We start from the raw sequence: 13,022 nt of genomic DNA on the forward strand, positions 1-13,022 counted from the left end.
CTCTCTCTCAATAAATAAGTAATTAAAATTTAAAAACTTTGCTTAAAACTATAGCAATAATGAATCTAAGAAAATAGTAACAATGGTGCACAATTGTAGGGTTATATTTCTACTACTACTGATTTTTTCTTCCATGATTGTTAAATTCAAGTTTGCCAGTCACCTAATGTCCTTTAGGGTATTATATAATTTTAAACAGCTCCTGGGCTTGTGTTTGCATCTTTATATATCTTCTACATTTTTTCATAAATTATATTTATTAGATTATATTATTAAAATAAATAAATTGATACTATTTGATCATCTCCATAAAAATTAATAAAGTAATAAAAAAGAAACAAATTTATGAGTATAAAAGGGTATTTTGTCTCCTTTTTCCTATCAGGGGTCCCCAAACTACGGCCCGCGGGCCACATGCAGCCCCCTGAGGCCATTTATCCGGCTGCACTTCTGGAAGGGGCACCTCTTTCATTGGTGGTCAGTGAGAGGAGCATAGTTCCCATTGAAATACTGGTCAGTTTGTTGATTTAAATTTTCTTGTTTTTGATTTTAAATATTGTATTTGTTCCCATTTTGTTTTTTTACTTTAAAATAAGATATGTGCAGTGTGCATAGGGATTTGTTCATAGTTTTTTTTTATAGTCCGGCCCTCCAACGGTCTGAGGGACAGTGAACTGGCCCCCTGTGTAAAAAGTTTGGGACCCTGATCTAAGTTATGAAAATATTATAAAATACTAGGAATGGTTGTTTATATCACAAGAATTACTACAGTTTCCTTTAATCCAGTGGTTAAACTGTTTCTTAATAAAATATATTATATTTAAATATATATTTATAAATATATTTGTAGTCATTTAAAAACTTGCATAAACACATACACATAAAGACAATGTTTTCTTGTGTTGTCAGGGTACCTATCATTAAGCAAAACTGGAGAAAATATGCTCTGTTTACATTACAACTCTGGTAAAGAGGGGTTTTTTTCTTAATTTTTTATTTTATTTTATTGATTTTAGTGAGAGAGGAAGGGGGAGAGAGGGAGAGAGAGAGAGAAAGAGGAACATCAAGCTCTTCCTGTATGTGCCCGGACCGGGGATCAAACTGGCAACCTCTGTACTTCCGGACAATGCTCAAACCAACCGAGTTATTGCATCAGGGCTTTTTCACTTCTTTTCCAAGTGAGAGGAGGAGAGATAGACAGACTCCCACATGTACCCCAACCAGGATCCACCCAGCAACCCTGTGTTGGGCCATGCTCTGCCCACCTGGGGCCATTGCAGCTGAACTATTTTTAGCACCTGAGACAGAGGCTCTTTGGAGCCATCCTCAGTGCCTGGGGCTGATGTGCTCAACCAATCGAGCCATGGCTGTGGGAGTGGGAGAAGAGAGAGAGAGAAGGGGAGGGAGAGGAGTGGAGAAGCAGATGGTCACTTCTCCTGCGTGCTTTGACCAAGAATGGAACCCGGGACATCAACATGCCAGGCCAACACTCTACCACTGAGCAAACCAGCCAGGGCCATAAAGAGTCTTTAATTAGGAAGATTATAGCTCTGCATGGGCTTTCCTAAAATTTAGGCTTGAACATTTCTGCTCACATAAAATTATTCAAAAAAAAAAAAAGAGCACTATTACATCATAACGATGGAACATTAAACATCAGCTTACACTCAGCATATCAACTTGGTATATACTACTTTCAAACCTAACGATAATATAACCAATATACCTTATAAATACTTTTAGAGCTTATTTTAAATACAAAGTATTTTTTGTCTGACATGTTTATAAGAAATACAAACAGTTTTAGATATTGTTTTATTTATTTACTGTTTGTTTGTTTGTGAGAAGAGGGGAGGCAGAGAGAAAAACTCCTGCATGCACCCTGACCAGGATCCATCGGTAAGCCCACTAGGGGGTGATGCTCTGGCCATTTTTTAGCACCTAAGGCAGAGGCCATGGTGCCATCCTCAGCACCTGAGGCCAACTCCCTTGAGCCAATTGAGCCATGGCTGTGGGAGAGGAGGGGTGGAGAAAGGAGTGGGGAGGGTTAGGGAAGCAGATGGCTGCTTCTCCTGTGTGCCCTGACTGGAAATCGAACCTAAGACATCAACACGCTGGGCTGATGCTCTACCACTGAACCAACTGACCAGGGCCAGATACTGTTTGTTTTAACTTTGAAACAAAACTTTTACTTCCAGTCATTTTCTAAGAGTCCATCACCAAATGGAAGTGTATCCTGAGACTGCTAGATGTACTTGAAACAAAATGCTGGTATCATTTGCAAACATTCATCAATCAAGATTTCCTCCAAGACTGTGCAAAAGAAGTAAAATGAAAGTTGAGCTTGAAAGGAAATAGAAACTACAGCTATCATCCATAATTCCTAATACTGAGTTTCTCTATTAATCAAAATAGCCTCACCGATTTCAGTATGAAATGACATAAATTTGATAAATAATATAAATTGAACCATATCAATTTATACTTATAAAATATCATTTACTGGTTTTATATTTTGGAAGTTAGTATAAGATTAAATTTCAAAAGAGGTTTCTATTGCAAATAGTATATAGAAATCATTGCTTTAAACTCTAAGTTTCAATAGGATTTAAATGACAGCATATTTGGCGTTAGCTACCGATTTCCTGCCTTACACAATGAAGCAATGCAACATGTTGGGTATTTTATTCTTTTAGAACTAGATTATCTGAACATCCATATTCAAGAAACTCTGTGATACTGAAATGAGTTCTGCTTCCTTTTTGTGAAAGTACCTTAAAAAAATCTGAAAATAAATACAAAGATTCCAATGATGTCTATTTCTTCCCTGGCTGATACTTCCCTTCCTTCCACTGTAAGAAATTGATTCCTTCTTGCCTTCTTCTGCCAAACAACAAAAGAATACTGAAGAAGAGGAAGCTCTGCTTGCTTTCTTCCAGTTCCAATAATTCTGAACCTAGTGACCCCTTCTTTATTACAGAACAGAAACGCCAAAGAACACGCTAAAAAATGCGGGTACACGGAAAGTATAAAATAGCAGGGTCCTAACTGTCCTAATGATACATCCTAGACATCTGTTCAACTTTCTCCAACATATAATTTAATAATATATAAGATATAAATAAATAAAATGAGGAAAGATGAATCAAGGACAAAATCCCTTGAAAGTCAATTTTGCAAAGAAAATACCAGGTTATCATTCTACATAGGCCTATAGAAAAATATCTATGTTTCATTTGATACAGATATTCACATAAAACAGAGACTGGTCACTAATAGCAATGACTACAGCCTTAAATTAAGAATTATATACTTTAAAAAAAATTACATACTTTAATAAATAAAAATTGTTTCTATTACCTGCTCATAGTTTAAACGTTGAATTTCTGAAATTTCTTTTGGCTTTGCATCAAGCATGTAATCTCCTGTAAAAGAAATAGTGAAGTTGCTTTTTAAAAATTTACTTTTTTCTGATTGCAAAGATAATAGATTTTAATTCTAAATTATAGCAATAGGTGACATATGAAATTAAACTCCCAATTCTGTTCAGATAAAACTGAAATTAGCCTGACCAGGCGGTGGCACAGTGGATAGAGCGTCGGACTGGGATGCAGAGGACCCGGGTTCGAGACCCCGAGGTCGCCAGCTTGAGTGCGGGCTCATCTGGTTTGAGGAAAAGCCCACCAGCTTGAACCCAAGGTCGCTGGCTCCAGCAAGGGGTTACTTGGTCTGCTGAAGGCCTGCGGTCAAGGCACATATGAGAAAGCAATCAATGAACAACTAAGATGTTGCAACGCGCAATGAAAAACTAATGATTGATGCTTCTCATCTCTCTCCGTTCCTGTCTGTCTGTCCCTGTCTATCCCTCTCTCTGACTCACTCTCTGTCTCTGTAAAAAATAAATTAAAAAAAAAATAAACAAACCTGAAATTAACTGTTTACTGATTTCACATTATTTTTTCAGTGTACATACTAGAATGCTTTTGAGTTTTCTTTTTCTTTTTTTTTTTTTTTTTTTTTTTTTAAATTTTTTTTTTTTATTTATTTATTCATTTTAGAGAGGAGAGGGAGAGACAGAGAGAGAGAGGGGAGAGACAGAGAGAGAGAAGGGGGGAGGAGCTGGAAGTATCAACTCCCATATGTGCCTTGACCAGGCAAGCCCAGGGTTCCAAACCAGCGACCTCAGCATTTCCAGGTCGACGCTTTATCCACTGTGCCACCACAGGTCAGGCAAGTTTTCTTTTTCTTTCATTTTACAATATATTTGAGCTTCTTTCCATCTCACTATAATAAAGCTCTGAAAGGTTATACCAAGTTTCACTGTTATTAACAATATAACTATTACCCTATTACCTTTCCAAGAATGAGTGTTATCAGTCTTCTACTAAATGTTTGCCATCCTGAGAAGTAAACAATTTATTTTTGCATTTAAAAAATTGGTCTTTTATATATGTATTTTTATTTGATACCATCTTTTAAATTTATGTATAACTTTTAGTACATGTGGCACCTTTTAAATATATGTAGCTCTATTTTAGTACCTGCAATGCCTTCTTCATGTAATTTTGTTTGTTTTTAAACGTTTTGATAGAGACAGAGAAAGAGTCACAGAGAGGAACAGATAGGGACAGACAGACAGGAAGAAAGAGAGATGAGAAGCATCAACTCTTTGTTGTGGCACCTTAGTTGTTCAATGATTGCTTTCTCATATGTGCTTGACTGGGGGGCTATAGCAGAGCAAGTGACCTTGGGCTCAAGCCAGCAACCTTTGGGCTCAAGGTGGTGAGCCAGCGCTGAAGACGGATGAGCTTGCTCTCAAGCCAGCAACCTCAAGGTTTCAAACCTGGATCCTCTATGTCCCAGTCTGATGCTCTATCCACTGTTCCACCGCCTGGTCAGGCAAATATTTAAGTCTTTAATATACCTAAAATTTAATTTGATTATACGAAAGCAACTTCTCACCCAGACTTCCAAATCACTAACAAGTTGATGAAATTGTTTACCATACAACCTTTATTTTCTAATTTATTTTTATTTTTATTTTTTTTACAGAGACAGAGAGAGAATCAGAGAGCGGGATAGAAAGGGACAGACAGACAGGAACGGAAAGAGATGAGAAGCATCAATTATCAGTTTTTTGTTGCGACACCTTAGTTGTTCATTGATTGCTTTCTCATATGTGCCTTGACCATGGGCCTTCAGCACACCAAGTAACCCCTTGCTCGAGCCAGCGACCTTGGGTCCAAGCTGGTGAGCTTTGCTCAAACCAGATGAGCCTGCGCTCAAGCTGGAGACCTTGGGGTCTCAAACCTAGGTCCTCCACATCTCAGTCCGACGCTCTATCCACTGCGCCACCACCTGGTCAGGCTATTTTCTAAAGAAAAATAACTTCTAAAGATTACATGAAGTATTCTCTTAAGTTTTTCAACTCCGCTAAAAAGAACTCCTACAAATATTATTATTATTTAATACATTTTTAAAAAGATTATATTTATTGATTTTAGAGAGAAGAAAGGAGAGAAAGAAAGAGAGAGAAAAGTGGGGGCAAGGAGGAGCAGGAAACATTAATTAATTGTAAGTGCCTTGACCAGGCAGGCCCAGGGTTTCAAACTGGCGATTTCAGCATTCCCGGTCAACGTTTTATCCACTGCATCACCACAGGTCCGGCCACTATTTGTACTTTTAATTAGAACTTTAAGATAACAAAATCTAACTAGTAAATATTTTATTCCATATAAGTACAAGAATTCCAAAAGCACTAAATTAATTGCTTTTCAGAGATATATAAGCAAGTCTATTTAACAAATACTTATGAATCCTTACTATATATAGCACATTGTGTGTGAACCAGATATATATATGTTTTGATATAGTATTTACCTAAAACTATGCTTTATTTTGAATAACTACTATACAATAATCCAATAATTGAGAACATAACTGCTATATATTTTTTCCATCCCTCCATCTCATAACTGCTATATTTGTATCTGATATTCCATTTGACAGAAGAATCAGATATTTTTAAAAGGCAGAGTTTGAGTTTTTAAGGGAATATCTTTGTTTTAGATATCTATATAAATTTTCTCTCAAGATGTTTTGTCTAGCTTATCTAACCTTTATTATCTGAAAATGGTAAACAATACTATTTCAATCAATAACTATTTATTGAGAATCTATTATGTGTTTAGTAATAGGTTAAAATAATAAGATGGAGAGATGAATGCTTCTCAGCCTGACCTGTGGTGGCACAGTGAATAAAGCGTCCACCTGGAATGCTGAGGTAGCCAGTTCAAAACCCTGGGCTTGCCTACATATGGGAGTTGATGCTTCCTGTTCTTCCCCCACTTCTCTCTCTCCTCTGTAAAATAAATAAATAATAAAAAATTTTATAAAAGGAAATGAATGGTTCTTTTAAAAAACAATCTAGCCTGACCAGGTGGTGGCGCAGTGGATAGAGCTTCAGCCTGGGATGCTGAGGACCCAGGTTCGAAACCCTGAGGTCACTAGCTTGAGCGCAGGCTCACCAGCTTGAGCACGGGGTTGCTCGCTTGAGCGTGGGATTATGGTATTACTCTATGGTCAGAAGCTTGAAACCCAAGGTTGCTGGCTTGAGCAAGGGGTCACTGGCTCGGCAAGAGCCCCCCGGTCAAAGTATTTGAGAAAGTAATCAATGAACAACGAGGTGCCGCAACAAAGAATTGAAGCTTCTCATCTCTCTTCCTTCCTGTCTGTCTGTCCCTGTCTGTCCCTCTCTCTCTTACTTACGTGTGCTAGAAAAAAAAAATCTGATTGGGCAAAGAACATACAGAAAATAAAATAAGAATAAGAAGGTACAATGTAGTTAAAATGTAGTAAATCATTAAGTATCAAATAAATTTGAAAAGAGATGTTGATAAAGCCTATAGTGCTTAGAAATATATTTTGGAGGGGGTAGTATTTAAACTGGATGCACTAAAATAGGCAGAACTTGGGCCAGACAGTGAGGGAAAAAGCATTCTTTGAGGGAGAAAGAGTAATGGAAAAATCACAAGAAACATCATGCCATATGGACAGCTTATAAAAAGGTCTATACATAAAATCATGATGCAGAGTGGTGAAAAATATGACTGGATGAATAAACTCAATCAGATTATAGAGAATCACAAATAATATGGCTGCTTGTGAAAGGTCATAGGGATCTTTATGTTTTTAAGTAGACAAGTGCAAAATGAAATTGATGGTTTCAAAAGACAACACTAGTAAGTAAGGTACTTTGGAGGTGAGAGGAAACAAAGTTTGCAATAAATCATATTGTGAAATATCCATATATAGAGAGAAGAAAATATTTCAAAGAAAGACTCCATAAGATTTTGCTACTAATGGGATATTCGAGACAAACAGAAACCAAGAAACAAAAACCTGACAGCTTCATTAGGTCAAAAAATGGAAGAACAGGTTTGACAGTAGTTAGCTTATTCCAAGGTGGAATTTGGAAAAGAAGAGACATGGTCAACTCTGGGCAAAATTAAAATGCTTCAACATTGACCTTCCCGTATAATATTTATGCTCAAAATATAAAACAAATAATCTTTTTTAAAATCAGATATCACCATCCTAACAACCATTTCCCTACAATAATACTCTCAGTCTAATTATCATACAAACTACTTTAGATGAATCAAGTTATAGTATAAATTTTAATTTATGTTATTTTTTCCTTTTACATTATCTTCCTATCCACTTTCTGCCTTCCACACTTCTTCCCCACCTTATTTTATTATAGACCTCCTAGAACTTCCCAGGTATCCTAGCTTGTCTTGTTCCTTTCTTTATTCCAAAGCCCTCCAAAAGCCTTGTCTATGTATGGCCCTGCTCTACTACTCTAGTAACAGACATTTCCAATTAAAATTCACTCTCCCGGCCAGGTAGCTCAGTTGGTTATAGCAAGATCCCAAAGCTCAGAGGTTGCCGGTTCAATCCTTAGGGCACACACAGGAACAGATCGATGTTCCTGTCTCTCTCCCTCTTCCTTCTTTTCTCTCTAAAATCAATAAAATAAACATTTAAAAAAGAATAATAAAGTAAAATAAAATAAAATTCACTCCTTCCTTAGCAAGATGCTAGGAAAGCAGTTAATGGTTTCTCTTATAATCTTTCTACCAGTGTTTGCTTATTAACTCAAAAGCATCTCTAGTTTCTTCAGAGAACTGAAGTAATCCCGACAGAAAATTCAAATAATTTAGAAAATTAAACAATTTGTCCTGGTGCGATTGGCTCTGAATAAAGTTTATTTCTGGCAAGGCAAATTCTTCAGAATCTTTTTTTTTCACAGAATCACTCTTGCTCACTTCTCTCCCATCTCCAATTAGGATATTACTTTCATGCTGCTCCTCGTACCTAAGTCCCTTCACCCAAAACTTTCAAACTTCTTTCGCTAACCCAGATCTATATTTCTTCACCGATTTTTCTTTTTCTCTATTAAAATTTTCTACCCTATGTCCTGCTTTCTTCAGGCTTTGCTAGCTAACATTTTGACGAATTTGATATAGCAAACCTTCTCCCTGCTATTAGCACCCTCTCCTTGCCTTTGTCTGCATACCATTCTGAGACAAAATGAGCTCTGCTCCAGTCTTCCTGACTATGTATGAGGATTTCCAATCTTCTCTCATGCCCACTGGAGGCTGGTGTTCATCCCATGCACTTGTCGAGGTTACCAATGGCCTCCTTATGTCCCAATTAATGGTCAATTTTTACGTCTTCTTCCTGCCTGAACTATTGGCAGCATTGATTCAGCTAATATCTCACTCTGTTTGAAATTCTTCATTTGGATTCTAGGAAATCAGTCTTCTGTTCTTCGTCTACCTGGCTGAGCACACCTGTTTCTTCTTCCCTAACTTTTTTTCTTTTTTCAAGTGAGAGGAGGGGAGATAGAGAGACAGACTCCTGCATGCACCCCAACTGGGATCCACCAGCAACCCCTGTCTGGGGCTCATGCTCGAATCAACTAAGCTATCTATCCTCAGCACTGGAGGCTGACACTGGGACCAACAGAACTATCCTTAGCACCCAGGGTGGATGCTCACACCAATCGAGCCACTGGCTTCAAGAGGGGAAGAGAGAAAGAAAGGGGGGGGGGAGCAGACGGTCACTTCTCATGTGTGTCCTGACTGGGGATTGAACCCAGGTTGTCCACTCACTGAGTGGATGTTCTAGCCACTAAGCAAACCAGCCAGGGTCTCCCCAATTTCTAATCATGGCATATCAAGACCCAGTCCACTGATCTCTTCACTTCTCTATCTACATTTACCCTCTTCATGATCCAACTTAGTCTAACTCACTTTGTATGTTTTCTAAATGTATAATTTACAAGCTAGATCTGTACTGCCTAATACATTAGCCAGTATCAACATATGGCAATATCAATTTATTATTTTTTTATTATTTTATTTTTGTGACAGAGACAGAGAGAGACAGAGAAAGGGACAGATAGGGACAGACAAGACAGAAAGGGAGAGAGATGAGAAGCATCAATTCTTCATTGTGGCATCTTAGTTGTTCATTGATTGCTTTCTCATATGTGCCTTAACCAGGGGGCTACAGCAGACTGAGTGATCCCTTGCTCAAGCCAGTGACCCCAGGTTCAAGCTGGTGAGCTTTGCTCAAACCAGATGAGCCCACGCTCAAGCCGGCAACCTCAGGGCTTTGAACCTGGGTTTTCCACATCCCAGTCTGACACTCTATTCACTGAGCCACTGCCTGGTCAGGCTGGCAATATCAATTTTAATGAATTAAAATTAAATTTAATATTCAGCTACTCAGTCACAGTGAATTTTTTTTTTTTTTTTTTTACAGGGACAGAGAGAGAGTCAGAGAGAGGGATAGACAGGGACAGACAGACAGGAATGGAGAGAGATGAGAAGCATCAATCATCAGTTTTTCGCTGCCACACCTTAGTTGTTCATTGATTGTTTTCTCATATGTGCCTTGACCACAGACCTTCAGCAGATGGAGTAACTAACCCCTTGCTTGAGCCAGTGACCTTGGGTCCAAGCTGGTGAGCTTTGCTCAAACCAGATGAGCCTGTGCTCAAGCTGGTGACCTTGGGGTCTCGAACCTGGGTCCTCCGTATCCCAGTCCAACGCTCTATCCACTGTGCCACCGCCGGGTCAGGCAGTCACAGTGAAATTTTAAAAGCTCAAGAGCCACATGGCTAGTGGCTACCAAACTGGAGAGACAGATATAGAACATTTTTATCATTCTGGAAAGTTCCATCGTACAGTGCTGATTTAGATCTTTCTTCTGAATTCCATATTTTTATATATAACTGCTTTATTGATATCTCCACTTATATATCAATAAACACCTCAAATCCAAAATCCTGATATGCCTCCCTAAACATTTTCTTCCATTCTTTCCTGTTTCAGTAGATGTTAACTCCATCCTTCCAGTTGTTCAAGCCAAAACCATGGGGTGACCCTTGATCTCATACTCACTCCATATTCAACTAATCAGCAGATTTTGTCAGTTATATATCCAGAATCTGACCACATTTTACAATCTCCACTTCTACTACCCTGTATGAAGCCACAACCATCTTTTGCAAGTTGTAATAGCTTCCTAATCTCTTTGCCTCTGCCCTTAAGTTCTATTTTCAACATCATAGCCAGAGAATTCTCATTAATTCAAAATCAGATCATGTCAGTTCTCTGTTCAAAATTCTCTAATGACTTCCCAGCTTACTCCCAGCAAAAGTCAAAGTTGCCGTAATGGCCTACAGAGAGCCCTATGCAATCTATTATTTCTCTAATATCATTCCCTACTACTTCACCCTCAAACACTCCTTGGCAGTCATACTAGTTGTTCCTCAAAAGCACCAAAAAGGGCCCTGGCTGGTTGGCTTAGCGGTAGAATGTTGGCCTGGCGCGTGGAGGTCCTGGGTTTGATTCCTGGCCATGGCACATAGGTGAAGCACCCATCTACTTCTCTACCCTTCCTCCTCTCCTTTCTCTCTCTCTCTGTCTCTCTCTTCCCCTCCCTCAGCCAAGGCTCCATTGGAGCAAAGTTGGCCCGGGTGCTGAGGATGGCTTCATGGCTTCCGCCTCAGGCACTAGAATGGCTCCAGTTGCAATGGAGCAACACCCCAAATGGGCAGAGCATTGCCCTCTGGTGGGCATGCCAGGTAGATCCCAGCCAGGCACATGTGGGAGTCTGTCTCTCTGCCTCCCTGCTTCTCACTTCAGAAAAATACAAAAAAAACCCAAAACACCAAACATATTTTAGCCTTCTCATGAAATATAATTTAGAAGTCACAAAGTATAAGCATCACTAAGCTAGACTAAAATAGGTATAAGTAGAAATTCTACTTCTAGATATCTAGGTGTTCAAGTAATCTACCCATATCTATGAGGTTCCCTAGCCAATAAATGGAATTAAATAATATTAATTAAATAAAGGAAAGGATTTTTCAAAAGCTGCAATCTCATTTACTTTACTAAGCCTATATCTCACAGAAAATCAGTTAGCTAGTTGTCTAAAATGGCAAACAAAGTAAGCAGCTGACAATTAAAAAAACAAAATTTAATTACTAAAAAAATTGTGAGAATATGAATTAAGATTTCCTTTTTGCTAATAATATAAATGTAAACTTTTGTTTGCTAAGTTGTAAAAGATTTCAGTGTGCTATACAAATACCTGCTCTGTAAACAAGTCCTACGTAATACACTGGTCTACAAACTGTGTATTGATGGTCTCTTTTGAAATAATAAGTTTGCATAAGAATGCAATTCAATACACTGCTTCTTCATCAAGAAAATTTTTCTATGAAAAAGTTTTAGATGAACCAAACAGTTCATCTAATGTAAATGCTTACTAATGTAAATGTTTTACATTCTGGTATGAGCCCCTACCTCACGGCATCCTGGCATGGGCCCATGAATCATACCTTGGGTAGCACTGCTCTAAATCACCTCGTGGGTCTTTAATTCAAGTCCAATCAGCATTTTAAAAAACACTTTCTACATGCAATGTCAGAGCTTCTGTGCCACATCTCATTCTGCAGTTTATTGGAATTAATATATATCTTGTTTTCAGATGTTGCTCAGTCTCCTTATTTATAGCACAGAATCTTAATCCTGGTTAGAAAGAAGGCTTTGACATCCAAGAACAGTAACATATTGATAAAAATTTTAAATTAAGAGGTTAAAAATTATAATTTTAAAATAGACTTATTTATAATAGCATTTCAAGAAGGTGAGATTTGATAATGTATTAGCTTTTAAATCTTTGTTTTATTTTGAAAGCGATATAAAAATCTCCACTTTTCAACACTAACCTAAATATTCCATCAGCTGTTCAGCAGTTATGATTTCCATCATCGGTGGAAGTTTCACCTGAAAAACAAAGTATTTTTTCTATAACATCAAATGTTTTGGTAATTAAAATGTTTCTTTTGTCAGAAATACCAGTATGTATGTGTATATATGTATCTACTGTCTGTATACATTAACATTCACATTATTAAAACATTTATAATAAATCTTTAAAAAATACAACAATCGAATTACAATAAAACTTACAGAACGATATAAGCTACCATTGAGCCATTGAGAAATCTGTTTTCAAAGCCTAGTGCTCTGCCTTTCACCATTCACCATGATTGTCATTAGGTACCCACAAGAGTGTCCTGCATGACAGGAAATAGGGCAGGAAGAGGCACTGAACATGTTGTCACAGGTAACCCATCAAGCAGTTTTCCTGAAGACAGGCTTAAACACAGATCAATATCCCATTACTTCGATCTATCCTGACCATTTTTTATTGTTGAACAGCCAATATGAATACAATATTAAAGCATTAATTATACACTGAGGAATTCAGACTGATTCCACTTGTAAAGTTTAAAAATAGGCAAAATTAAGCTATATTGTTTAGAGTTGCATAACTGTTAATAAACTATAGTAATAAAGGTAAGGAAATGGATACTTAAAAAATCATGAGTATGGTTAGCCCTAAGGCTAGGAAAAGCGATAGTTGGAAAGGAG

At 37.7% G+C, this 13,022-nt stretch overlaps 1 protein-coding gene across 2 annotated transcripts in view; it reads right to left on the reverse strand.

The window, feature by feature from the left end:
• MINDY2 (MINDY lysine 48 deubiquitinase 2) overlaps positions 1-13,022 on the reverse strand; it is an 82,722-nt gene that overhangs the window by 49,518 nt on the left and 20,182 nt on the right. For both annotated transcript variants that reach the window (XR_010746107.1, XM_066341506.1), the window contains exons 2-3: positions 12,314-12,371; positions 3,361-3,425 (exon numbers count right to left, since the gene is read on the reverse strand). Coding sequence is in view for 1 of the 2 variants with exons in the window: in XM_066341506.1 (XP_066197603.1) it covers positions 3,361-3,425; positions 12,314-12,371 (123 nt within the window). In the remaining variant the exon portion in view is untranslated. The remainder of the gene's footprint in view (positions 1-3,360; positions 3,426-12,313; positions 12,372-13,022) is intronic.

The sequence above is a fragment of the Saccopteryx leptura genome, chromosome 6, assembly GCF_036850995.1.
Source record: "Saccopteryx leptura isolate mSacLep1 chromosome 6, mSacLep1_pri_phased_curated, whole genome shotgun sequence".
Classification (NCBI taxonomy): Eukaryota; Metazoa; Chordata; class Mammalia; order Chiroptera; family Emballonuridae; genus Saccopteryx; species Saccopteryx leptura.